This window comes from Leuresthes tenuis, unplaced genomic scaffold (assembly GCF_036924035.1).
Source record: "Leuresthes tenuis unplaced genomic scaffold, fLeuTen1.0.hap1 SCAF_35, whole genome shotgun sequence".
Classification (NCBI taxonomy): domain Eukaryota; kingdom Metazoa; phylum Chordata; class Actinopteri; order Atheriniformes; family Atherinopsidae; genus Leuresthes; species Leuresthes tenuis.
The window spans coordinates 1102902-1130073 of NW_027325389.1; the positions used below are offsets into that span (position 1 = coordinate 1102902).

At 51.9% G+C, this 27172-nt stretch overlaps 2 protein-coding genes across 2 annotated transcripts; one reads left to right on the forward strand and one right to left on the reverse strand.

Moving 5' to 3' along the window:
• Window positions 1–103: 103 nt before the first annotated feature.
• Window positions 104–20140, reverse strand: utp20 (UTP20 small subunit processome component). The gene is made up of 60 exons (XM_072379128.1): window positions 19947–20140; window positions 19744–19824; window positions 19600–19666; window positions 19374–19506; window positions 19105–19293; window positions 18948–19029; window positions 18733–18870; window positions 18052–18207; window positions 17831–17980; window positions 17611–17745; window positions 17213–17290; window positions 16960–17138; window positions 16732–16881; window positions 16496–16584; window positions 16062–16167; window positions 15839–15989; window positions 15691–15753; window positions 15447–15614; window positions 12759–12835; window positions 12605–12684; window positions 12283–12535; window positions 12027–12203; window positions 11857–11947; window positions 11702–11787; window positions 10639–10764; window positions 9845–10011; window positions 9254–9462; window positions 9034–9177; window positions 8876–8955; window positions 8566–8801; window positions 8247–8479; window positions 8020–8163; window positions 7841–7894; window positions 7613–7765; window positions 7384–7539; window positions 7157–7297; window positions 6942–7079; window positions 6196–6335; window positions 6042–6124; window positions 5683–5966; window positions 5454–5593; window positions 5223–5379; window positions 5050–5148; window positions 4798–4965; window positions 4533–4699; window positions 4310–4457; window positions 4118–4234; window positions 3875–4045; window positions 3674–3805; window positions 3488–3598; window positions 3267–3416; window positions 3015–3197; window positions 2584–2715; window positions 2381–2513; window positions 2108–2289; window positions 1272–1343; window positions 899–1192; window positions 692–818; window positions 472–617; window positions 104–391 (listed from the first exon to the last, which is right to left on the reverse strand). The coding sequence occupies exons 1-60, from the start codon at window positions 19995–19997 to the stop codon at window positions 236–238; spliced, it is 8403 nt and encodes a 2800-aa protein (XP_072235229.1). The 5' UTR covers window positions 19998–20140; the 3' UTR covers window positions 104–235.
• Window positions 20141–21267: 1127 nt separating this feature from the next.
• On the forward strand, window positions 21268–26919 carry slc5a8 (solute carrier family 5 member 8). Its single transcript, XM_072379131.1, has 17 exons — window positions 21268–21551; window positions 21618–21737; window positions 22636–22701; window positions 22778–22829; window positions 22950–23017; window positions 23098–23136; window positions 23221–23336; window positions 23706–23846; window positions 24570–24699; window positions 24824–24912; window positions 25060–25169; window positions 25251–25318; window positions 25386–25472; window positions 25570–25778; window positions 26406–26506; window positions 26597–26685; window positions 26757–26919. The coding sequence occupies exons 1-17, from the start codon at window positions 21318–21320 to the stop codon at window positions 26874–26876; spliced, it is 1839 nt and encodes a 612-aa protein (XP_072235232.1). The 5' UTR covers window positions 21268–21317; the 3' UTR covers window positions 26877–26919.
• Window positions 26920–27172: the final 253 nt, after the last annotated feature.

The following is a 27172-nucleotide window of genomic DNA, read 5'->3' on the forward strand; positions in this document are numbered from 1 at the left end:
CTCTCGGAGCTCACAGCTGGTCGTTTCCGGCCTGCCGGTGGGTCACATGATGCTCGGTGACAGATCAGGAAGCACGGCACATGTTTTAATTAGAAAAACCTTTATATTTAACACGGGAAATAAAAAAGCTTCAGCTTTGATCTACAATCCATAACACAGACACAAACCCTGAAGAACCGGTTCATAGTAAATGGTTAAAGTCCGTCACGCCTCCTCCGGCCCGGCTCGGCGCCGCTCACTGCACCATGGCCAGGTCTTTGAGGGCGTGGCTCCGGTGCTTCTTAGCCTTATATCCGGGCCGCAGGAACTCGATCTTTCTCTTTTTGGCTTCAATTTTATTCTTGTGCTTCTTGAGCTTCTTCTTGGCGGCGATGTCTGGGTTGGCCACCGCCTGCAGGACGGAGAGGAAATGATCAACAGGAGGTGGCGGCTCGTCCTCGGCGTGCCTTTGCAGCTCGATGCCAGACCTACCTGCATGGCTCGGTGCCGTTTCCGCGCCGCTCGCCTCTGTGAAAACTCCTTCTGGACGGCAGAGAACGCCAGGGAGAACCTCTCCAGGCCCACCTGCCGCTTCAGCAGCTCGATCAGCTCCTGAGCCAGGTTCTTCAGGGTGGGATCTGCACAGAGGGGGGAGGAAGGGTGAGAGGAGTCTCTTTTCTGACGTCTGATTCTGCTCATGCCAGATGGAAACCTTGGTCTGCGTATGTGCTGTCCAGCTCTCTGTAAAGGGGAGTGATGATGGTGGTCAGATACGGGCCGAGCCGCTCCTTCCCGAGGTCCACGGCTGTGGCTCCCAGGAACTTGAACACACATGTTCGCTGTGGGAGGAAACAGGGAGAAACCAAATGACTCAACAGCTTGGACTCAGAGGAGGAGTAAGTCCTGTTCTCTGGCGTACCTTCAGGGGAACTTTGGGGGTGTACGCCGCCTCCCTCTTTGCCATCAGAGACAGCTTCTTCATCAGCCACAGGAGGGAGGGAGGCCTGTCTTTGTCATCCTCCTCCTCCTCCTCTGCTTCCATTTCTTTCTCCTCCTTCTCTTCTTCCTCCTCCTCCTCTGCTTCCATTTCTTTCTCCTTCTCTTCATCATCGCCCTTTCCATTCTCCCGTTGCTCCTCCTCCTGAGAGGAGGTGCTGGACTCGGGGGAGAGGAGGTAAATCACCTTACCGACGAACAGCAGGTTCTTGATCACCTGCAGAAGAAGCGAAAGGTTCCCGTCAACATGTGGAGCGTTTCACCCTGAACTGTCCTGGGATCTGTTTTAGGGTCACCTGCTCTCCTGACACCGTGTCCAAGAACTTGGACTGAAGCTGATGGCAGAAAGCTAGCGCCAGCTCTCTCATCTGGAAGGAGGAGAAGAAGGAGTCAGGTGGAGGAGAAGGAGGAGTCAGGTGGAGAAGAAGGAGTCGGGTGGAGAAGGAGGAGTGAGGAGGAGTCGGGTGGAGAAGGAGGAGAAGAAGGAGGAGTGAGGTGGAGAAGGAGGAGAAGAAGGAGGAGTGAGGTGGAGAAGGAGGAGTCGGGTGGAGAAGGAGGAGTCGGGTGGAGAAGGAGGAGTCAGGAGGAGAAGAAGGAGTCAGGTGGAGAAGAAGGAGTCAGGAGGAGAAGGAGGAGTCGGGTGGAGAAGGAGGAGTCAGGAGGAGAAGAAGGAGGAGTCAGGTGGAGTGAGGAGAAGAAGGAGGAGTCAGGTGGAGAGGGAGGAGTCAGGAGGAGAAGGAGGAGTCAGGAGGAGAAGAAGGAGGAGTCAGGTGGAGAGGGAGGAGTCAGGAGGAGAGGGAGGAGTCAGGAGGAGAGGGAGGAGTCAGGAGGAGTCAGGAGGAGTCAGGTGGAGAAGGAGGAGTCGGGTGGAGAAGGAGGAGTCGGGTGGAGAAGAAGGAGGAGTCAGGTGGAGTGAGGTGGAGAGGGAGGAGTCAGGAGGAGAAGGAGGAGTCAGGAGGAGAAGGAGGAGTCGGGTGGAGAAGAAGGAGGAGTCAGGTGGAGTGAGGTGGAGAGGGAGGAGTCAGGAGGAGAAGGAGGAGTCAGGAGGAGAAGGAGGAGTCGGGTGGAGAAGAAGGAGGAGTCGGGTGGAGAAATGAGACAAAGTGAGAAGGAGGAGGGGTCTTGGCCGTACCTTCTTGTCCAGGTTGCTGGTGATGAACTCGGCGGCCGTCGGCCGGGACGAAGCGTCTCCTTCTCCTCTCCAGATGGCGAGCAGCTGCTCCGGCTGCTGAGCGGCGAACAGCTGGCCAAAGAGCTGCGAGGCGGTCAGCCACACCCAGCAGTGGGGGTGCCTCAGATGGGCCTCGATGTGACCTGAAGGAGAGGAGACACATCCTGTGTGAGCGTGCACGTGTGTGTGAGCGTGCACGTGTGTGTGGACGGCAGGGAGGCGGCGTGGACTCACCCCAGATGAGACGCAGCGTGTCCTGAGGCCTGCTGAGCTCCAGCAGGCTGCAGTGTTTGCTCAGTTTGGAGATGAGGGTCAGGTAGCTGAACAGCAGCCGGTCGGCGCCCCGCTCGTCCTGCTCCTCCTCGATCTGCGGGACACACGCCTTTAGAAACACGCTCATGTTTGATCACGGCTGCACAACTCCTGCGTTTGCTCACATCTTCATAATTGTCGGGGTTGATCTCTTTTTCCAGGAGAGGCAGCAGGTGGTCCAGTCGAGGGGTGAACTTCTCCTCCTCCACCTCCACATACAGGCCGCACAGCTGGGTGCCGAGGCGCCGCAGGCTGACCTGGGGAGTAAAGAAGCTCGTCACCTGGGAACTTAAACTACCGTGTGCCTTATTAAAAATATCTCATTTAGGGAGCCTGTTCAGGTGCTTCAAATCCTGTAAAACTCTTTTGCTTTTCTATTAAACAAATCCTGCTGTTCCACATTTAAAAGCTGAGATAAAACAGGCCCTTAATGCTCCACCGGTAATTTAATCTTTTATTAACGGACGGCTAAAGTCAAAGGTTATAAATTCTGATTTCCGTTTAGTCCCTGAATGCACCGGCCGTTACAATGTGAAGTCAGATGAGGGTTCTGCACCTTCTCAGCGTTCAGCCAGGTGTTGACGAAGGAGAACAAGATGTTCTGGTGGTTGGAGTCCAGCTGGGTGAGCAGGGTCTTGATGGCCACGGCGGCCATTTTCTTACAGCGTGCGGAGTCATCGTTGACCACAACCAGAGCCAGCGGGGCGAAGAACATGCTGCTGTGTTTGAACAGCAGCGTCTGAACGGCAGAAAGGACAGTGAGGTGCTGTGGCTGCGCGGCTCTGACTCCACACCGTGGGATACTCACCTGGGGGAAGGACTGGAAGATGAACGCCAGCATCTCCAGCGCAGACTCCCGGCCCGTGTCGTGCTCATACTGCAGCTGGGCCACCACGAAGTCCAGGTGGCCCTTCAGCTTCTTCCCCAGGGGGTAGTCCAGCAGGTACTTCAGGTAGATCTGAGCACACAAAAGGCTTTTTTACAACCCGAGTGGCGGCGCCCGCAGAGGCGGCGGCGGCGTGTTCGTACCTGTCGACAGTGGATCCTGATCATGGCGTTGCTGCCGGTGACCGACAGCGTGGCCACTTTCTTCAGCACCTGCTCCATCTCCGGCACAACGAGCTTCCTGGACAGGATCGCCTGGCGAGCAGAAACACACGTGAACACGCAGCTCTGGAGGGGGGGGGGGCGTTTCAGTGGACCTCAGCTGGTTACCTTCAGCAGGCCAAAGGCAGTGGCCTGGCGGGACTGGTCGTAGATGTCCTCCTCGGCGTATCCCAGCAGCACCTGCAGCTGGCTCTCAGAGATGGCGTTGCTTCTGATGTTCTTCACCAGAATGGTCATGGCCTGAGAAAGAGGCGAGTTATTTTCACACCCCACAGCTTCCCAAAAACACTCTAATCTGTGCTGGGATACCTTGAAGCAGTTCTGGACCAGCTGGTAGTTCTCCCCGCGGGCCGCCCCAGCCTTGGAGTAATCCTTCAGCAGGACAAACAGCTGCTTGGTCAGCTCGCCGGCGTTCTGCTCCACAGCTGGGAGCGGGAACTTCAGCAGCCAGGTGAGTCCCACCAGAGCCTCTGTGATCACCTGGGAGGGCGGAGTCGGGGTTTAAAGAGCCCGCGCACAAGGGGTGAGAAGGCCAACGTGGCACGCTCCTACCTTCACGTGCATGGAGTCCAGGCACTGGAGTAGCAGCAGGACGAAGGGATCCAGCATCTCCAGAGCCGCCGCCTCCGATGACGTCACCTTGGATTTCTTCAGACTCAGGTGGAGCAGCTGAGGAAGAGATTCACCGTTTAGGGTTCAGATCCATCTTAAGGTGAGACGGCACATGCAAGGAGGAGAGTGCACCTTGAGGCCGGCGTCCACCAGGATGTGCACGTTGGTCCGGCTGCTGACGGGAGCTTTCCGGCCGCCTCTCTTTGGAGTGGGCGGCAGCAGCAGGCAGCTGGGGGGGGGCAGCCTGGGGTCGGGGGGAGGCCTGACCGCCGCCTTCTCTCTGCAGAAGCAGACGGGTCACAGTTAGTGGAGCTGCTCTGACCTCAGGTCAGCTGCAGAGCGTGTGAAAGCCTACCGGTCTCTCCTGGTGAGCAGCGGCAGGCTCTGGCTGACCAGGCCGTGGCTCAGCAGCAGGATGTCTCTGGAGCTCATGCCGCCGTTGACCAGCAGACCCAGGATCAGACGCCGCAGCACGGCCGCCACCCGGTTGCACACCTTCAGGCTGGAGGTCGTCTCCAGGATCTGGTGGGAAGGAAAAGTGCAGAATCGTTGCTTTTAACGAGCAGGAGGCAGCAAAGCATGCTGGGTAATATGGCTCCAGCTTTCACGGGCCGCCTCACCTCCTTCAGCGGCAGGATGAGCTTGGTGATGCTCTCCTTGCTGCAGAACCGCGCCAGCAGCTCGTATGAGTCCATGCTCTTGCTGTGCCGCGCCTCCATCAGCTTGGAGACGATGCCCTTCACCTCCTTCTCCTCGGCCACCGCCCCGAACAGCTCGTTGTTGAAGATCTGACCCGTTGATAAAATAATAAATAAGGATGAAGTCTGCGTAAAGGGGATGTTTCCGGTTTAAACCAGCTCTAATGTCCTTACATCGATGAGCGCGTTCATGCAGGGGTCCAGGTCACCGCTGCTGAGGGTGGGACTGAGAGCGGTCAGCAGCTGGAACACCGTGAACGTCAGCACGTGCACCTGGGCAGAGGAAACACACACATCTGGCCTCCTCCTCCAGCAGCAGCAGCGTGCACGTGAGTGTGCGCTCCTACCTGGTAGCCTTTGACCAGGACCGCCTGCATCTCTTTCAGCAGGTACTGCAGAAAGCGGCAGCCCAGAGCCTCCATGATCTTCACCAGCGTTCCTCTGGCCACGTCCCGGACCTCCTGGAAGCGGTTCCTCAGCACCACGCACACCTTGATCAGGATCCTGGATCAGACGAGGACGCACATTAGCACGGGAAACCGCCTCTAAAGACCGGCACGTGCACGGCGGCTGCGTACCCGGGCAGGTTGGCTTCCATGATGTGTGGAGGCAGCGTCTGCATCAGCTTGACCATGGCGAAGGCGATGGGAATCCTCGCCACCTCCTCGTCCTTCACGTCCTTGGACTTCACCGCCTTGTGCTCCTCGTCACGCTTCACCTGAAGGAGACGACACGGTTGCAGTCCAGCTGTGTGGAGGTTTCAGAGCGTGTGCACGTGCACGTGCGTGTGCACGTGCGTGTGCGTACCTTGGCAGTGAGACACTTGTGCAGGCGCGGCAGCACGCTGTTGTTTACAGTCTGATGGATCGCACTGATCAGGGACTCCAGCGCCTCTCTGCTCTGCGGCAGCCCGCTCGCCACGGCCTCCGGTTCAGGCGCCGACTGCGTTTTGGTTTTAGTGGCGTCCGTCTCCATGGAGACAGCAGCAGAAGCAGCCTTACCGTCGATCTCCATGGCGTCGTCGTCGCTGGCGTCCGACTCGTCGGCGGCGGCTTCGTCTTCCTCCTCTGGTTCGACTGCGACGCTCCCAGCTGGTAAAGAGTTCAGTTTAAGCTCAAATAAAGTGAATAAATTAATAAATTAATTAACGAGGAGCGAGCGGACACCTTCTCTGGCTGCGGCAGCTTCCATTTCTCTGCTGAGGGTCTGATGGTCGAAATGAAACGCCTCCAGCACCGTGATCAGCAGACTGCAACACGGCAGGAAAAAGTCAGAAAAGAACCGTCTGAAGCGTGAACGGGAGAAGAGAAAAAGAACAACCTGACGGCCAGCTTCTGCTCCGCCTGCCCCGTCTGCAGGATGTGGATGCAGCGCTTCAGGTGGAACAGGTACTTGGACCAGGTGAGTCTGCGGCACGCCGCTCCCACCACCTCCACCGACGCCGACGTCATGTTCTCATGCTGCGGAGGCAGGAAGTTAAAGTCAAAAACACACGATCCGGTGCAAAACTGTTGGGAAAATTCTCTCAAAATTAGGAATTTGGAAGATTAGGAAGCTGCTCAGAGTTGTCCCCCAACAAGATGGTGCTATTGCCATTTATGTTGTTTATGCTGACCACTCAATGTTATGGGAAGAGACGTTCAATGTTATGGGAAAAGGCAGTTCTCGCCATTTAATATTATGGGAAGAGACGTTCAATGCTATGGGAAAAGGCAGTTCTCGCCACTTAATATTATGGGAAGAGACGTTCAATGTTAGGAAAAAGGCGCATTTCTCGCCACTTAATATTATGGGAAGAGACGTTCAATGTTATGGGAAAAGGCAGTTCTCGCCATTTAATATTATGGTGAGAGACGTTCAATGTTATGGGAAAAGGCAGTTCTCGCCACTTAATATTATGGGAGAGACTAGTGCATGATATATGCTTGATATATGGTATTATGAGAAGAGAAAAGATGGGGGGAGGAGACCTCCCTCCATCACAGAACTCTTATTCTTGCAGCTTTTCTCATAGTAGAACTATAATTTTTCCAACAAAAGCGCTTTGAACTGAAACCGCGTCCCACCTTCAGCATCTTCTCGTCCAGCAGGGCCGTCATGGCGTACGGCATGATGTAATTCTGAAGGGACCGCGGCGTCAGCACCACCGTGCCCTCCCTCAGCTGTTTGGCCAGCTTCCTCAGGGCGCGCCCCCGCCGGTGGATCTGCGCACACACACACACACACGTGCACGTTAACAGGTGCATAAAGCAGGAGGGGGGGGCGGAGGAGCGGCTCATACCTGGATGTGCTTCATGTGCTCAAAGAAGTCCGACTCGGGGTCGTTGTAGTCGGTGAGCTGCACCAGATCTCTGAAGTCCTTCTTGGCGGGGAAGGTTTTCACCAGGCAGGCGAGGACGGTGGTGTAGTCGTGCTGCACGCTCTGGAGCGAACAAAGGAGAGGAGCGCGTTTAGAACGCCACGCCACCAGCTGAGTGACCCACAGTGATATAATGCGTGCTGCCGAACCTCCGTCTTGCTGCGGAGCCCCTTGTGGACCGCATCCAGGATGGTGTGCTGAATCACATCCTTATAGACCTGCTCTCCGGCCCCGACCGCCGCGATCTGCCCGATCACGGCAGACAGACACATGGTGGCGTTGTCCGCCAGCGACATGTCACCGATCTGCATCCAAACGAAGAGGATAAGAAGAAAACCTGGGAGCTGAGGCGGCGCCGGGCTGCACAGACCTACTGACCTCATAGGTGTGGAAACAGTTGTACACGATGCAGCTGATGTAGTCCAGGTCCAGCGTCGGCATCTCTCGGACTCGCCTGGTGGCGTCTTGGAACGCCGTCAGGCGCACGTCGAAGTAGATCTCATCCAGGTGACGACTGTCGAAGGCGTTGAGCTGCAAAGTTTATTCACCCTGAATAAGCATCCTGAACCGGAGCAGAACCAACTGCACAGAAGGAAATGAACTCACCTTCGTTGCTAAATCAGTGATGTATGCGAGAGACGGATCCAGGTCAGACAGAGTCTGCCACCAGAGCAAAGAAACACGGGTTTAAAGTGGGAAGAACTCACAGGAATGACTCTTTCTTTCCAATCTGAGGCTTAAAGACGTTTTTAAAGGGTTACACAGGATTAATATTACTGCTGCACCTGGAAGACGGAGGTCAGGGCCTGCCGGGGCAGCTTGTTGTGAATGATGGCGAAGAGCTTGCTGAGCGGCCGCAGGAAGGCGGCGGGCTGCACACACCGCCGCAGCAGGTTCTGGACGGTGGCCAGGATGTCGATCTCCGTTTCCTGAGGCAGAAGCAAAGGTTTCCTTCAGCGAGGCGCTCGCAGTCGGACCTCCAGCGGCGGTCGGAGCGCCTCACGGGTCTTACCTGAGGGTTGAAGCCTTTCTGGAGGTAAGGCAGCAGCAGGCCGATGAGCACAGAGCTCTGCTCCTCGTCGCTCACGAAGCGGCTGACCTTGGACAGGATGTTGAGCTCTTTGGCCACCTGCGCCCTGAACCTCTTCTTCTTGAGTCGCTCCGTGTTGCGCACGACGCCGCTGAGGTAGCGCAGCAGCGTGGAGATGTGCGGCAGCAGCAGCCTGGAGCCCCGGGTCAACGATTCTGGAGGCAGAAACAAGTTAATTCACCTGTGAGCCGCAGCATTAAAAGAGCCTCAACCTGCAGCCAGAGGGCAGGAAAAGTGGAACCTTCAGGGGTGACGGCGCCCTGTTCGGGCTGGGCGAACACGCAGCCGCGCACGCCGAGCTCAGGCTCCGCCTCGGAGGCCACAAAGTCTTCGGCCGTGGCCAGAGTCTCCGCTATGTCCATCACCATGGCGACGGTAGCCGGGGACGCGTTCTTGGCCGAGAGGAGGGCGAAGACGTTGAGGAGGACGCAGCACTCTGGGTGGTCCGGTTTCTGCTTGGCGAGGAGGGGGAAGTACCTGAAGGAGACACGGACGTTAGCGTCTGGAGGCAGGAAGGAGAGCTGGAGGGGCGGCGTGAAGGAAAGACCGACCTGCTGTTCTTACACCACACGTGAATGAGTCTCAGCAGGGGGGTGGGGGAGTAGGGGCTCTCTGTGGGGAGGCGGCACACCTGAGTAGGATATGAGGAAAGCAAAGAGTGAGCCGACAGAGAACAGGAGGGACTTTAAAAGGTGACGGCAGCACGCACCTGAGGCCAGACCACAGCCTCGAACACGGCGTCCAGCTCATCCGGGCTGAAGCTGTAGGAGTCAAAGCCGTCAAAGAAGTCCTGAATCCTCAGGATGCCGAGTCTCCTCAGGTTCTTCAGAGGACTGATGCATCCGGGCCGCAGCTGCCACAGAGCAGAGGAAGGTCTTTAAACGCCACACAGGAAGGAGGAGACAACGCGGGGTTAAAAGAAGGCTTACCTGCTCCCTCTGCTCCAAGATGGTGGACACGGAGGCTGTGACGCACAGCAGGATCTGCAGCACCTTGGGCAGGTGCACGTGGATGCGGTGGCCCAGTTTCTGGATCACCACGTTGATGATGTTCAGCAGGCTGTGCTGACGGCCCAGAGGCAGCACCGCAGCCAGGTCTGTCTCTGAAACGGCCCTCTGGACTGCAGCCAGACAGGAGCCTGAGGACACAGCAGACTTTATTAGGATATCAGGCAGAAAAGAGGGACTTTAGACCCATAAATGATGCATTAAAGCAGCCGTGTTCAGCCCTCAGTTTGTCCCTTTAAGTCTCTCCTTCAGCTGGATCTGAACCAGCTGACGGCCATGTTTCAGCTCTGAGAAACTCTGGTGCTGCTCAGCAAGATGTTTGGATCATTATCTTGTTGCAGGATGAAGCTTTGGAGGCATTTACTGGAGCTGGAGCAGATCAGATGTTTCCTAAGGTCTGACTCACATTTCTGATGCTTTTTTCTGTTCTTCAGCCTCATCACAGCTTCTTTGGACCCTTTCTGAGTCATACAGAACCAATCAAAGTGAGTTTCCACCACAGAAGCGTCCCACCTTGGCTGTGATGGCCGACGGGCTCCAGAAGAAGGTCGATGAACATTCCCAGCTCGTCGGCATGGCAACCAGCCAGGAAACGTAAGATGATGGAGGAGCGGGTGGCGGCGCTCGCCTTTCCCTGGAACTTGCTGCCAGCTTTACTGCGCAGGCGGCCAAACAGGATCCTGTTTCACAAAAGGCCGTTAACTGACATTCACCAACTTTATTTTCTGAAAAACTGAGGGAATTATCTGGAATCCTCCTCTATAAATACTTAGAAGGGAGAACATAATGTCCAAGAACCTTTTAATTAATTCAACTGGATCCACCGAGCACAGAAGTTAGGAATCCACCACAAAAAGACAGTTTTTAACCAACCTGACGGCTGCCTTTAGCTTTATATGACAAGAAAACCCCAAATTACAGACTTATGGAGCAATGAATCAAAGCAGCTGCTCTTTTAAATCCTTTTGAAAGGAACCTTAATGTTGGCAAAAAATGTAAGAAATAGATCTAATTTTAAAAAACAACCCAGATATGCAGCCGGCCTACATCCATGCACCAAAGTTCAGCCTTTATGTTCCCATGTTCATGTGTCTGAGCCCAAAGAAGGCTTTAAAAAGGTGTTAATACATGAAAAAAGGCGTTAAATATGAATAAATAAAGTGGAAAGTAGAAAGGTCTCAGGTTCTGGATACAATAAACGCAGCAAAATGAATGAAACATCATCTAAAACATGGACTGACAGGTTCTGAACTGCCAGCCAAACACAAGCAGAAGCAGACCAGAACCGGCTGGTTCTGGTTCTGTACCTCATGAGCACCGGGATCAGCCTGCCTCTGTGGGACGAATCGACCACTTCTGTCTCCTCGGAGATGTTGAAATGGACGATCTCCTCTTTGAAGTGTTTGTCATCCAGCAGCCTCTCCAGATTCTCCCTGCACGTGCACGTGCACACGTGCACACACACACACACACACACACACACACACACACGGTGAGACACGGCAGCAACCAGCAGAACAGCCTCTTTTTGCATGTTTAAAAGCAGATCAAACAGGATGTGGAGGGCAGAAACATATCGATCAGAGCCTGAACGCCTCCATCCTTAAAGTGGGTCACCGTGGCAACAGGGTTCAGAACAAAGCGCCACACATAGAAGAATCTGTAAGGCAAAACTTCCCCGGAACTGCAGTAAATGGATATCTTAATAAGAGCTTCAGCGCTGCAGCATTCCTGCATCTGTAACCATAGAGCGCCGACGATGAGGGCCACCAGATAACGAAGAGGCCCACAATGACCCCTCTGAGGAAGAAGGGCGCATTCTTCCTGTCCGCCCCGGGGAGCAGTGAAGCCACGGTCACGCTGGGCAGCACACGGGGAGTTTCTGAGCGTCACAGACAGCTTTATTCTGCACCCAGGGAGTGTTTCTGGTTGGAGGCGCCATTAGCTCGTCTGTAAGCTAATTAGCAACATGCTAGCCCCACTTTAGCTTTTTCCTCTGGGTACAGCCCAGCGGAAAAAGCTAAAGTGGGGCTAGCATGTTGCTAATTAGCTTACAGGTGAGCTAAGGGCGCCCCCAACCAGAAACACTCCCTCGGTGTTTAAAAAACTTTAGCCCAGCGGAAAAAGCTAAAGTTTTTCAAACACGAGGGAGTGTTTCTGGTTGGAGGCGCCATTAGCTCGCCTGTAAGCTAATGAGCAACATGCTAGCCCCACTTTAGCTTTTCCCCAGCAGCTGTGGTCTGGTCTTATTGTTGAAAATGCAGCATCTTTGCTGATCACAGAAACTGCAAAGACAGACGTGGCCTCTGCAGCAGGAACGCTGGACACGTGCGTTTGCTCGCCATCATAACTGCGGCGCAGCGGTCTTACCTGTACGGTGCTATGTTGGGGTCTTTGTAGGTGAGAACACACTCCAGCGCCACTCGCTGGATCTGCTGGTCCTGATGGCAGAGCAGCTGCAAACAGACAGTATTAGAGAAGGAGAACACTGGGGATGCTGCTTTGGTCACAGACAGCAGAGCTACCTGGTTGTAGAGCTCCCTGAGGCTGCTCTCCTGGTAGAGAGCGCGGGGGTTGGTGAACTTGGCGAACACCTTCAGATGGGCGATGAGCTGCCTGAGAGACAGAGGGTCACAGGTCATGAGATGCATTTATTACTTCTACCTTCAGGCTTTTAAGCTCAACACATGCTTACTTGGCAGCAGCTCTCCTTGGAAGCGCCTTCCTCTGGCGTTTGCTTCCTTCCTCTTCCTCCTCCTCCTCCTCCTCCTCGGCCTCCACAGCCATCCCCGACTCCTCCCCGGCGCTGTCGCGTCTCTTCCTCAGGTCCTGAGTCGGCGCCACCAGCAGGTCGGCGGGGAAGAACTCATTCCTGCCATGAAAACATCAGCTCGAACTTGAACAACCCTTTGGAGACGCTCCATCTTTCCCCTGAAACAGCCGGCACCGACCTGATGAAGCGCAGCAGCAGCGGGCTCAGCTCTCGGCTGCGGGGCTCCACCCTGTCGGGGACCTGCGTCATGGCTCGCCACAGAAGACTGCGGAAGTTGGGGAAGTCGGTCCTCTCGTTGGGGTCAGAGGTCAACTTTAGCTGCTCCAAGAACAGCACCCCAACGTCGCCGCTCTCGATGACATCACAGCCCGGCTCGCTCTGCAGGTCCTCCTCGTCACTCCCGTCTTCATCATCCTCGTGCAGCTCCTTCTCTGTAACATGATGGTCCGTTAACTTTAAATTAAACTGGGGTGGCACCACAGGAAGCCCCCCCCCCTCACCAGCCAGCTCTGCCACCATCTCCAGATGCTCGTGGTAAACGCCCCAGAAGTCCTTGTTATCCATCCCTCTGGCATGGCTCCTGTTAGAGAAGCTGATTAGAGCTAAATGCATGTTTCAGTGGACATGTTGGATTCTTCAACACTCAACACTCACACAAGAAGTTCAATAACTGCGTCCCACAGCGGCCTGAAGTTGACAAACAGCATCGCGATGAGATACCGCAGCGGCACCTGAAAGAAGAAGCAGGAGGCACCGTCACTGCAAGGCACCAGAGCTGCTCCACATGCACAAATAACTCTGAGGCCGGAGAGGGAAGTGGGAAACTGTGCTGCGTAGGATCAGAAATGGACCCAAAGGGCCATCCAGCCTGCTTTCAGGATCAGAAATGGACCCAAAGGGGCCATCCAGCCTGCTTTCAGGATCAGAAATGGACCCAAAGGGGCCATCCAGCCTGCTTTCAGGATCAGAAATGGACCCAAAGGGCCATCCAGCCTGCTTTCAGGACCAGAAATGGACCCAAAGGGGCCATCCAGCCTGCTTTCAGGACCAGAAATGGACCCAAAGGGGCCATCCAGCCTGCTTTCAGGATCAGAAATGGACCCAAAGGGGCCATCCAGCCTGCTTTCAGGATCAGAAATGGACCCAAAGGGGCCATCCAGCCTGCTTTCAGGACCAGAAATGGACCCAAAGGGGCCATCCAGCCTGCTTTCAGGATCAGAAATGGACCCAAAGGGCCATCCAGCCTGCTTTCAGGACCAGAAATGGACCCAAAGGGGCCATCCAGCCTGCTTTCAGGACCAGAAATGGACCCAAAGGGGCCATCCAGCCTGCTTTCAGGATCAGAAATGGACCCAAAGGGGCCATCCAGCCTGCTTTCAGGACCAGAAATGGACCCAAAGGGACCATCCAGCCTGCTTTCAGGATCAGAAATGGACCCAAAGGGCCATCCAGCCTGCTTTCAGGACCAGAAATGGACCCAAAGGGCCATCCAGCCTGCTTTCAGGATCAGAAACGGACCCAAAGGGCCATCCAGCCTGCTTTCAGGATCAGAAATGGACCCAAAGGGCCATCCAGCCTGCTTTCAGGATCAGAAACGGACCCAAAGGGCCATCCAGCCTGCTTTCAGGATCAGAAACGGACCCAAAGGGCCATCCAGCCTGCTTTCAGGATCAGAAACGGACCCAAAGGGGCCATCCAGCCTGCTTTCAGGACCAGAAATGGACCCAAAGGGGCCATCCAGCCTGCTTTCAGGATCAGAAATGGACCCAAAGGGCCATCCAGCCTGCTTTCAGGATCAGAAACGGACCCAAAGGGGCCATCCAGCCTGCTTTCAGGACCAGAAATGGACCCAAAGGGGCCATCCAGCCTGCTTTCAGGATCAGAAATGGACCCAAAGGGGCCATCCAGCCTGCTTTCAGGACCAGAAATGGACCCAAAGGGACCATCCAGCCTGCTTTCAGGACCAGAAATGGACCCAAAGGGCCATCCAGCCTGCTTTCAGGATCAGAAATGGACCCAAAGGGGCCATCCAGCCTGCTTTCAGGATCAGAAATGGACCCAAAGGGCCATCCAGCCTGCTTTCAGGACCAGAAATGGACCCAAAGGGGCCATCCAGCCTGCTTTCAGGACCAGAAATGGACCCAAAGGGGCCATCCAGCCTGCTTTCAGGATCAGAAATGGACCCAAAGGGGCCATCCAGCCTGCTTTCAGGATCAGAAATGGACCCAAAGGGGCCATCCAGCCTGCTTTCAGGACCAGAAATGGACCCAAAGGGGCCATCCAGCCTGCTTTCAGGATCAGAAATGGACCCAAAGGGCCATCCAGCCTGCTTTCAGGACCAGAAATGGACCCAAAGGGGCCATCCAGCCTGCTTTCAGGACCAGAAATGGACCCAAAGGGGCCATCCAGCCTGCTTTCAGGATCAGAAATGGACCCAAAGGGGCCATCCAGCCTGCTTTCAGGACCAGAAATGGACCCAAAGGGACCATCCAGCCTGCTTTCAGGATCAGAAATGGACCCAAAGGGCCATCCAGCCTGCTTTCAGGACCAGAAATGGACCCAAAGGGCCATCCAGCCTGCTTTCAGGATCAGAAACGGACCCAAAGGGGCCATCCAGCCTGCTTTCAGGATCAGAAATGGACCCAAAGGGCCATCCAGCCTGCTTTCAGGATCAGAAATGGACCCAAAGGGCCATCCAGCCTGCTTTCAGGATCAGAAATGGACCCAAAGGGCCATCCAGCCTGCTTTCAGGATCAGAAACGGACCCAAAGGGCCATCCAGCCTGCTTTCAGGATCAGAAACGGACCCAAAGGGCCATCCAGCCTGCTTTCAGGATCAGAAACGGACCCAAAGGGGCCATCCAGCCTGCTTTCAGGACCAGAAATGGACCCAAAGGGGCCATCCAGCCTGCTTTCAGGATCAGAAATGGACCCAAAGGGCCATCCAGCCTGCTTTCAGGATCAGAAACGGACCCAAAGGGGCCATCCAGCCTGCTTTCAGGACCAGAAATGGACCCAAAGGGGCCATCCAGCCTGCTTTCAGGATCAGAAATGGACCCAAAGGGCCATCCAGCCTGCTTTCAGGATCAGAAATGGACCCAAAGGGGCCATCCAGCCTGCTTTCAGGATCAGAAATGGACCCAAAGGGCCATCCAGCCTGCTTTCAGGATCAGAAGTGGACCCAAAGGGCCATCCAGCCTGCTTTCAGGATCAGAAGTGGACCCAAAGGGCCATCCAGCCTGCTTTCAGGATCAGAAGTGGAAACTTTCAGGGCAGCCGTTTATCTCACAGAGACCATTAACCCGTCAGCCTAAAAGCTGCCGTTTCAGGGCCGGTTGTGTACCTGCTGGAAGGCGCCGGGCGGCCCCTGCGGCAGGCTGCGCTGCACCAGGTCGTGCCTCAGCTTCCGGAGGTGAAGCAGCTTCTCCCTGTAGTCCTGCACCGAGGCCGGCACCAGCTCCGCCTGCAGGCAGACGGCGAACACAGCCTGCACCTCCGCGCTCTCCTCGCCCTGCACACAGGTGACAGACTTCACTAAAACGCCCACCGTTTGGACCAATCCTACACCTCCATTCACTGACAGATACCTCGGCCTGTGGGGGGAGCTCTGCCTCAAACTGAGAGAAGATCCTCAAAGTCAGCAGGCGGATCTGAACAAGAAAGCATCCATTAAATCTGAGCAAACAATCAGCGAGTTCAAGCAGCACTAAGAGGCTGCAGCTCATCGGCACCAACCTTTGAAACGTTGGAGGAGAGGTTGGGGTGCAGAATGTCGTAGAGCTCCAGCAGAGCGCCGTGGGACAGGTGGCCCGAGACGCCGCTGAGGGACAGGCGGGTGTAGTAAAGGTCTCCCAGCAGCAGCGCCGACAGGTCCGTGGGAAACTTCCTGTGAACACGGCTGCAGGTTAAAACAGAGCAGCAAGGAAACGGCGGACCGGCGGCGACACACGATGCTCACCGGAGGATCACGATGACCTTCTCCAGGGGGACCAGAGAGAGAAGCTGAGCAGAGCTGTCCAGAGACAGCAAGCAGCTGAGGGCCTGCCTGGCTGCAAAGAGAGCCGCTGGGGGGAGACAGCAGAGCTTCAGTCTCCACAACAAGGCTTTGGGACAAGATTACAAAGCTAACAGCTAACAGCAGCTAACAATGAGTAAGAGCGTGTGAAGAGGGAAGGAAACAGGGTCTCCTCTGTCATCCTCTCCTTTACATCGCAGCTCACTTTCAGGCAAAGTTCATGAAATAATAATGAACCAGGACAGCGCTGCATTCACTGGTAGATACACCCCATCTGCCCAGAGATGCTGCTTAAAAACATCCCAAACTCAGTTAGATAAGAACAAACAAGGGAAAAACAGGCAGATTGCTGTGGTGCAAATGTGTTTTTCACAAACCTTTCCCCATATTTTCAGCCTCTATCTCACACAGCAGATGGTTTAAGAAAGCTGCCACAGCAGGAACAACGCTGGCTGAGGACAGGGGTCTGAGAGGAGGAGAAACAGCGCAGGCAGGCATCATTTCACACACTAAAGCTGAGAAAATACACTGAATTCTTCACCCCGCCTCACAGTAAGGAGGCTAATTCCCTTACTTTGTTCTCGATGGACACGGTTTTGCGTGCATTTGTTACCTGAGGTGCGGCAGCAGCACCAGCGCGGCCCACGGCAGCGACAGGTTCGTGATGGACCGGGTCTCTGGAAGTCTGAGCATCGACAGCACCAGCTCTGGCACTGAAAGCTGCTCTGATGTCACGGCGCTCGCCTCTTTACTGCCAAACACTCTGCAGGAGGACAGCACACATTCACCAGCCTGCACACAACTGCTCAGGCTCTGTTAAAGCAGGGCGGCGCCGTCTCACCCTGTGGTCTGACCGGTGAACAGCAGGGGGTAGGTTTCAAAGGCCATGGAGCCGTCCGTGGGGGGCGGGGCTTTAGCCAGGATCAGGGTGGCCAGAACGTCCAGACCGGAGTGCAGAGACAGGGCATCGCCACGGGAGAACAAACCAGCGGCGAAGCGCAGCAGGGTGGGGAGGAAGAGCTGGAGGAGAGAACGCTCCGTCAGAACAAGCCAGAACAGAACAAATGCTGTTCATCAGGGTGGGGCGAGCTCACCTGCTCAAACTGGGTCATGGCGAACATCTCCTTGGTGAACTCCAGAATCAGATCCTGCCCCAAAGTGCTGCTAAACACCTGGTTGGGACGAGAGGAAAGTAAAACCACCACTAAAGCTCAGTTCTGCTCAGACCGCTGGGTCCAATCACAGCTGAGGCTCAGTTCTGCTCAGACTGCTGGGTCCAATCACAGGTGGACAGCATCAAATACAGCTGAGGAGAGACTGAGGCTCAGTTCTGCTCAGTTCTGTTGACTCATTCAGCATCAGAACCTCTCTGGCTGCACTTCAGGATGTCATAGCAACAAATCTGCCTTAAACAGACGCTCCACCTGTGATCACATGACCAAACACACGTTTAATCTGACTGGAAACAGGCTCTTTCCCAGTTGACACGCACCTTCTGGACGGTGTCCTGGATGAGCGCTCTGGGCAGGCTGATGTTCTCCCCCAGCAGCAGAGAGGAGGTCACCTGGAGCAGCAGCCGGGAGCAGGAGGCTGACAGGGTGGAGCTCTGGAGCAGCCGCAGCACCGTCTGCAGGTTGGACCAAACATCCAAAATGAGCAGCCGAACGCCTTCAGATCAGATGAAAACGCACTAACTGAAACTTCTCTCTTACCTGGCAGACTGCCTCCGGCTTGGTGACTTTGGCTCCGTCCCTGTGGGACACCAGGGTGTGTAGAATAAACAGCAGCCTCTCCAGCTGCTCTATGGCCGGCTCTGTGTCTTCTGGTTTGTCCGCAGCAGCTAAGATCTCCCCCAGGCTGACCTGTGCAGACACCAAGGACTGAAGGACCTGTAAGGAACTACCTTCCACTCAGATGAACTGGGAAGCCTTACCTGCAGCGAATCCCACAGAACCAGGAAGTGCTCCCGGTCCACGTAACCGGCAGCAGCCTGGGCCGTGTGATCCAGGGCGTCCCGGACCGCGTCCCACGGCAGGGCCGCCGCCCGGCTGGTGACGGGACCCAGCTTACTCAGAGCCACAGGGAGAGCCTGCAAAGACCGAAATGACAGAATCAATCTGCTGTTCCACGAGCACGGCGAGAAGCAAGGCTCGTTGTTAGAAAAATTATAGAGTTATACTATGAGAAAAGCTGCATGAATAAGAGTTTCTGTGAGGCCTCCTCCTGTCTTTTGATTCTCATAATGCTATGTAGCAAGCAAAAGTGTTTTGACTGTCTGAACTCGTCTTCCCATAACATTAAAGGGCTAGTAATGCCTTTTCCCATAACATTGAACGTCTCTTCCCATAATATTAAAAGGTGAGAACTGCCTTTTCCCATAACATTGAACGTCTCTTCCCATAACATTATGTGGCCAGCAAACATAAACAATATAAATAGCACCATTTTGTTAGCAGACAGCTCTGAGCAGCTTCCTGACAGCTTGTGCCGACTCGTCTCTTTCTTGCAAGAAATAAATGTTTTGTGTTCATCGTCTCCAGCGACTCTGAGCCTAATTTTGAGAGAATTTTTCTGACACTCGTAAATCGCTGCGTTAACAGAAGAAGAAACTCACCGCCGCGGCGCAGGAGTGGAACATGTTCCGGACTCCTTTGCACATCTCGAACAGCAGCTGACCCGCTCCCTCCACCTTATCGGGGTGCTGCTCCAGGTCTGAGAAGACGTGGGTCAGCAGGGCGTCCAGGTCAGGAACCTGTGGGGCGAAAGGAGAACATTAACGCCCAAAACACCGCTCAGCCATCTGTGTCCGAGCGCCGGCGTTTAACCCACCTTTCTCATCAAAAAGGAGAAGCTCTCAGCTGCAAAGTTGCGGATGTGCTCCTTCTTGTGGGCCAACAGCGTGCTGTACAAACTGCAGAGAGAAGCTTTATGTCAGACAGTCCTCTGTAAACCCTCCTGCTGCCGTGTGGCTGCAGCCCAGGCTCACCTGTACATGCTGGGCATGTCCTTCACCATCAGCCTCCACAGGTACTTGTAGAGGTAGGAGAGGCAGGTGAAAGCCCACTCCAGCACCTCCGTGTCCTTCGTCTCCAGCAGCGAGGTGATCAGAACGAAGAAGTCGGGGAAGTGTGGGTAGAAGTCCGTCTGCAGGTCTCTGGCCAGCTGCACCACCAAGCTGGAAAACACAAGCAGGTGGCAGAAATCAGACAAAAATCAGACTGTATCCTCTGTTAAAATCCCAGATTCGCATCTTACTCCAGCAGAGGCTGGTAGGCCAAACTGTCCCTCACAGCCAGGTGCGTTTTCAGACTCTCCACGATGGCTTTCTGGTGGAAAACCAGCAGGTTGAACGACTGGCTGTTGTTGGATACCTCCTTCAAAAAGGCAGCTGTGAGGAAGAGATTTACAGATTTACAACAAGAATGAGTCCCTGCATCCCGCTGAGTGCGAGGAGACAACGTTAAAAATGCTTTCTACATACTGAAATGCTCTGTCAGGTTCAGGTCTCTCCATTTCGTGAGTCCCTCCGAGAAGTAGGTTTCTACTTCCTGTAAAGGCAGAAAAATGAATGAAAATCACCTCCAAGCAGACAGACTTATTACAGACTGTTACAGGCAGCTCAAACCTCAGCATAAGACCCGGTTCTGTCGATGCGGTGGATGACGTCGATGTTAACGTTGGCGAGTCTTTCAGCAAAAGTGAGAAACTGGAAGAAACGAAGCAGAAAATGACAGAAATAAGTCAGAATGGATGAGAAACCTTTAACGCTTCCACCACATCTCTGCTACGCCGTTAGCATCGTGCTGAGTTTAGTTTGTGGACGCTCACCCTGAAGGTGTTCTCAGATTTGTGGTACGAAGACTTGGATTTGATCTTCATCTTTGACTCGGCGCTTGATAAGAGAAGAAGAAGAAAGTCCAAAGAACCGACGCGGGTTTTAACCAGTCATGAAAACTGCAGCGTGTTTCTGTTCCTGTAGCTAATGCTACTACTGTTTACACACACGCCGACACCAGGGCGCCGCCATGTTTAAAGCAAAGCATTGTGGGAAAACTTATCCGCGTGGTGGACTGAGAGAAACGAAGAAGAAGAAAAAAGGAAAGATGGTACACCTCTATTGATTTCCGGCTTTGCTCCTTTCTGCTTCTCCGCTGGTTTACATGTGTTAAAGAATTAAGTTTAAGGTACAATTAACCTGTCCACGTCACCAACTTCGTCACCAACCCACGCCCCCTTTATTAATAAACTGAATTAAACTGAATCGAAACATTGAATAAGCCACCCTTCATTACTTATTTCCTTCCGACTTTTTAGTTACTTTTAAGGCGACCTGACTTCTCCTCTCTTTCTGAAACTCTTTTAAAGTTTGAACATTTGCTGCTTTTTCACTAATTTTCAGTCCATTTCTTGTACCTGATCATTTTAAGCCACTTAACTCTGACCTTTGACCCATTCAGGCAGAAAAAAGGCTCCTAACTCAAGGGATGAACCAGTGTTGTGTCGACACAGAACAGACAACTTAGCAAAGAAGCCATTTTAAACTGGATCTTTAGGCACTTTGTTACCAGCAGCCGGTCTGAGAGTAAAACCAGCACGAAAACCCAGTCCCACAAATTTCAAAACCTTTTCCCGTTCATAAACGTATCTGTAAAAATCCTAGATTAATCAGCCGCTTTGGTAAATGGTCTAAAATTGAAAGAAGGGTTTGTTATCAGTAGCTGGTTCACAGCAGCGTTGATAAGACGCAACAGCAGAGGACAAACCGTCTACAATTCTCTGAATTAAAACACAATTTTAACGTAAAAGTTAGGATATGAGATGTTTATAAGGACCATAAACCCAACTTCGATCCATTTAAATATCTTCTTTGTGCAAAAGTAACTCCAAACAGCTGATTGCAAACTTTTTATTTGTATTTCTTAATCAAAATATTCATATTGTGGTTATAAAAGCTGATATCAAAATATTTCTTGGCCTGGTGGAACTCTTTGTGTCTCTTTCTCTCTCCCCCTCACACACTCACATGCACACTCACATGCACACACATGTGCACAGGTTTCGGTCTGTGATCCTGCTCTCAGCTCAGAGCTCAGTGAGTCGGTGATGTGCCGGGACCTCTTTTCTTTTCCTGCACACAGAACACAACACATGGGACAGCTGGGATTACTTTCTAATTAGCCTCAAAGTTTCCCCCTAAAAATGTCAGGGGGCTCTCCGGTGACCGGCTCCTTTGCCGTAGCAGATTATGTGGTGTTTGCTCTCATGCTGGTGGTGTCTGCTTCCGTCGGGGTCTACTACGCCTGGGCTGACAGGAGCCAGAGAAGCTCCGGGGACTTCTTAACGGGGGGCCGCAGACTGTCGGCTCTGCCCGTCTCCCTGTCCCTGACCGCCAGCTTCATGTCAGCCATCACAGTGCTGTCCAACCCGGCCGAGGTAAGCCTGATTCAGCAGGTCCAGAACTCAAACGCTGCCTCACTCATTCATATTTCCCCTCTTTAGGTGTACCGCTATGGAGCCAACATTGGATTTTATGCCCTCTCTTATGCAATAACAATGCTGGTCACCTCTGAGGTGTTTCTCCCAGTCTTCTACAAGCTGTCCATCACCAGCACATATGAGGTCAGTCCTGCTGTGTATATTCTTTTATGTTGTGCATGGTTTGTTTCTGATGTCTTACGGTTCTCTTTGGCTCAGAGCTGTACAATGTGGGGAATACTGTAAACACTGATGGGGAAGGAGAGCCTGATATCTGATTTCTTACAGTGCAAATACAAGGCTGATGATAGGGCTGGCAAAAGTGACACAGAAACACAAAAGAGCACGTTGTAGTCGGAGAAAGATATGGCTGCGCTCCAACTCTGAAATGGAAGTAGATTTAGGGGGAAAATGGGAGTGAGATGGATTCTGAGGAAGGTCATACAACTGGCACTCAGCTTTGTGTGCAAACGACCAGTGAAACTGTCCCAAAAGGCTTGTTTACCACTTTTAATGAACCGGAAAGTACTTATTTAGAGACTGGAGGGCGTCATGGTGAACCAAGACAGTTCATTTCATATCCAACCGAGCACTTTTTACCTTTATTCAATCCGAACTTCACCTGTTTACGAGCAAGAACCCGTCATGTGGTTTAATGAGGAGTTAAAGTGTGAAGGAAATGGATCAGGATGAAGGTTTCTGATCTGGAAAGGCTTCTGATTGGTTGTTTGCAGGAAGGAGACTCAACTTAAACTGAAAGATGGATGGATGAGGGTGGGGGGGCGGATGGATGACAGATGAAGAGTGGATAAACAGCATTTCTTTCCTGTTTTTTGTTCCTTGGGGCAAAAATAATGGGAATAATTTGTTAAAAGATGTTTTTTGACACTTTATTGCCATAAAATAGTCACTTATGTGACATTAAAGGGTTAACTGGTTGGAAAAAAGGCTTTTAGACTAATTTAGAGTAAAAAATAAATGTCAGATCCCCTGTTGGTGCTCAGTTCTGTCGTTAATTTGTGATCTGGTTTGTTTCTGGAAGTATCTGGAGCTGCGTTTCAACAGAGCAACCCGTCTCCTGGGAACAGTGCTCTTTATTGTTCAGACGGTGAGTTTCAGGCCAGTCAACACATGATTACAGCCTTCTTACGGTGAAACCACAAACGTGTCACCTGTTGTTGCAGATCCTCTACACTGGAATTGTCATTTATGCTCCGGCTCTGGCTTTAAACCAAGGTATGTTGGTGTGAGTGCACAGCAGAGGGCTTCATGACACATTCCCACATGAGGACACTTGAGGCTACTTGGTTTTGCCCAGTTGGTTGACCACAGTTTGAAACCGTCCTCTCTCTGCAGTGACTGGTATGGATCTGTGGGGTGCGGTCATTTCAACAGGAGTCGTTTGTACCTTTTACTGCACAATGGTGAGTAAAAAGTTGCACGGATGAGTCCTGAAGTGCACAACAGTCAGGTTTTCACATCACTGTGGTTGAAACTGTTTCAGGGCGGTCTGAAGGCAGTGGTGTGGACAGATGTAATCCAGGTAACACGGCTGGTGGAATCCTGTTAGATAAGTCGTATTTTAAGCTTGTTAACTTGTCCATAAAATGAATATTTCCCTCTCCAGCTTGGTGTCATGCTGGCAGGATTCATAGCTGTGATCATCCGGGCTACAGTCCTACAAGGTGGAGTCATCAACATTATCTCAGACTCACAGCATGGAGGCAGACTGAACTTTTTGGAGTGAGTATGAAGGAAAATATCAAGTTGAATGACTCTCACGGTGCAGCACAGCTGCCCCAGGAGGCATTTCATGGGTGGATATCCCATATTAGCAACAATTGATGCTATAAAAATGTGTTTTATGTTTGTTGTGCTGAAATATTTGAGCCATTTCTCTCCACGACACCAAAAAGTTGAATAACCTCAAACATCTGAAACACCTTCCACATCCATCTGATGGTAATGAAAAGGAAGAAAAAACATTTGATAATCACAGATTAAAGCATCATTAGTGGGAGGATCTTGTGTTTCTGCACCATATTCATTGCAGATGTAGATATGAATGGGTTCATTTCACCAATTCGATTAAAAACTGTCCCTCTTTTTCAGCTTTGATGCTAACCCTCTGAGGAGAAACACTTTTTGGACTTTAACTATTGGAGGGACATTTATTTGGATCAGTGTCTATGGAATCAACCAGGCTCAGGTTCAAAGATACATCTCCTGCAAATCCATGACTCATGCCAGACTGTAAGTCCTGTTTCACCAAGAGAAGAGTTTCCCAGAGCAGGTGGGAGCAGAAATAAATCAGTGTTCCAAGTTATTCTGCGTTATTAAGAACTCACATTTAGTCAATCAGATAAGATGTCATCATCACAGGAAAATAACTCTTAGATACCAACACACAGCTATCTGCAGTACAATCTGTAAATGTTACGTTTAAAAACATGAGGCAGGTGTTGGTGGTGATCCTCAACCATCTCCCTGCAGCTCTGCACCACCTTAATTCACCGATTATCTACAGTTACAACAGAAAGATTGTTTGAACAGGTTTGAATAAGCGTTTCAGCTTCCCAGTTTTCCCTTTTCTCATCATCCATAATGATCCCTCAGTGAAGGATACTAACTAACTAACTCATCTGCATTTTGACTCATGCTTTACAGTGATGAAAGCAGCACATTTAGCTAGCTGGCAGCTAGCCTGAGGCTAAGCTAGCGGGATGGCTTTGCCTCAGAAATGTGAATCCACCTTTAATTAAACACAGTTTTCACATATGTTTCCATACAAATCTCTGAATTCACTCGGACTTTAAAGGAAAGTTACACCAGACGTTTCTAACCTCTTTTGGTCAGAGCTCATGCTGCTATGTTTGCATCTGTTTTTATCCTTTACCTCACATGGGAAACACTGGGAGATATTTATGATCAAATGCATCTTTGCTGCCCTTAATGTGTGTCCTTTATCTTTTCTAGTTCCTTGTACATCAACCTGTTAGGCCTTTGGTGCATCTTGCTGTGCTCAGTGTTTGCAGGAATGTGTCTGTACTCGGTCTATAAAAGCTGTGACCCGTGGACCACAGGATTCGTCTCTGCTCCTGATCAGGTAGCAACTCTTCCACTAAAGTTCAGTGGACGTTTAAAACATTAACGCCAGGGTTTTGATTAAGTATGTCCAGAAACATGACAAGCTGATGATTTATGCTAACCCAGCATCACCTTCTCCGCAGCTCATGCCATATTTGGTGATGGACATCTTGGGGGACTATCCTGGCCTTCCTGGTCTGTTTGTTGCTGCAGCATATAGCGGATCTCTAAGGTTAATACTCAACTTTGAAGCTATCTCTCTCAAAAACTGCGTTAATTAATGCAGTGGTTGCTAACTGCTTGAGCAGGGCAGCGGTATGACAGCCCCTCTGAGACTGAACTGCTTTTGGGTGTGCTGTGGGGGCTATTTGACCCCCAGCACGGTGTCTTCCAGCATCAACGCACTGGCTGCGGTGACAGTGGAGGACATCATCAGACCACACAGCCACATGTCTGAGAAACACCTATCCTGGGTCTCAAAAGGAATGAGTGAGTGGACAGCTCTTAGGCACAGCATGTTCAGTAAATAAGGTTAAAGCTGTTCGGTAACCAGGCTTGAACTGTTTGCAGGTCTGTTTTATGGAGTTTTATGTATCGGGATGGCTGGACTGGCCTCACTCATGGGGGGGATCTTGCAGGTAGAGTGGTCTTAAATAACCGTGTGATCTATCGTGATGATATAATGACGTGTGCTTCCCCAAACAGGCAACCATCAGTATTTTTGGGGTCATCGGAGGTCCTTTACTTGGCTTGTTCTCGTTGGGCATCCTGTGTCCATTTGCCAACTCAAAAGTAAGTTTTCAGGATTTTCAGGATCATAATTCCACGGATTCGAGCTAATATTCCAACGGACAGTGATGTGGTGGTGAATGAGTCTCTCGTCTTCCAGGGAGCTCTGTCCGGTCTGGTGTCGGGGTTGGTTGTGTCTTTGTGGGTGGGCATCGGAGCCCAGATGTACCCCCCCCCTCCGGCAATGAGCCGGCCTCTGCCGCTGAGCACCGATGGCTGTAACCTCACCGTGACAGATGGCTTTAACTGGACCTCCACTGCCCTCCCAACACAACCAAGCTCCACCTCTGCAGTCCTCGATGACACCAAGCAAGTGTCTGAATGTGAACTGATGAGATGTTTTCTGTTTCTGTTTTTATCAGACGCTTTTATTCAAAGCGACTTACAAATGAAAATATAACAGCTTTATAAAAGCTAACAATAAGCTCCATAGAAGGAACCCAGGAGTCCGACTCTGTCAGAGGGGACAGAGTAGAGATAGGGTGCAGGCATAGAAGGAAGTGCAGAAAGATAAAGTGCAGAGATAGAGGGGGGAGGGAAGTACAAGGTAAGTGCTGGGATAGGAGATGCTCTCTGAAGAGCTGGGTTTTCAGGAGCTTCTTGAAGATAGACAGGGACGCCCCTGTTCTGGTAGCGCTCGGTAGGTCATTCCACCATCGTGGGACGACACATGAACAGAGTTTGGATTGTCTTAGGCGTGGTGTAGGAGCTGCTAGACGACAATCCTGGGACCAACGGAGGGACCCAGCTGTTGCCCTGCTGTCAGCTTCAGTTCAGCTAAGATATTTATGACAGATAATTAAAGATATTCTATTAAAATGAGTCCCTCTTTGAATCCGTTGTGCTTATATTAAGATAAGGAGAAAGTTCTGAGGAACAGTTTGTTCTCTTTGTGCAGATTTTCTCTCATATGAATGTATCTCTTCCTCCCATCAGGCCTGTGCTGGCAGAGTGGTACTCTCTGTCCTACCTGTACTTCAGCCCAGTTGGAACCATTACAGCGATCAGTGTGGGCCTGATCGTCAGCGTGTTAACAGGCAAATATCCTTTTCCTCTGAGTATGGGATCATGCTGTTCTCCTGTCTGCCGGTGAGCTCTGTTGATGCTACATTTAATCTACATTTAAGGAGGCTGGAGGCTGAAAGTGGAGCCCAGGCTGACGCTGATGAAAGAAGACACGACTCTTTATTACTTAATCACGTTTTTCAAAGGCAGAGTAAGTAACGCTGCGCTGAGCAGAAAGCAAACACAAGCGGCCGACAGCATCTGAGTTTCTTCTCTTCTTAGGTGAAGACACGCAGCGGGAAACTGGACCTGGAGAAGAACAGAGAGAAGAAATGTGGCAATATTAATCCTGCTTTCAGTGACCTTGAGCTGGATTTAACAAAAAACAGCGTTGTTCCATGAAATGCATGCGATGTTCTCATGTTTGCTCAAATAAGTTGGTGTAAAACACAAGAGGAATGATGTTCTGATGTTTCACTGCACAATAAAGAAATGAAAAATTATGATGCAAAATTCAAATTAAATTAATCTTTAACACAGTTTATCCTGTTGGTTTGTAATTATGCTCAAAAAATGATTATAAAGTACACAAGATGATACTTTATGGGGATTAAAAAGGAAAACAAGTTAACTACTAACTAACTAACTAACTAACTAACTAACTGCGGTCAACTGAAACAGTAACTGGACCTGATCTG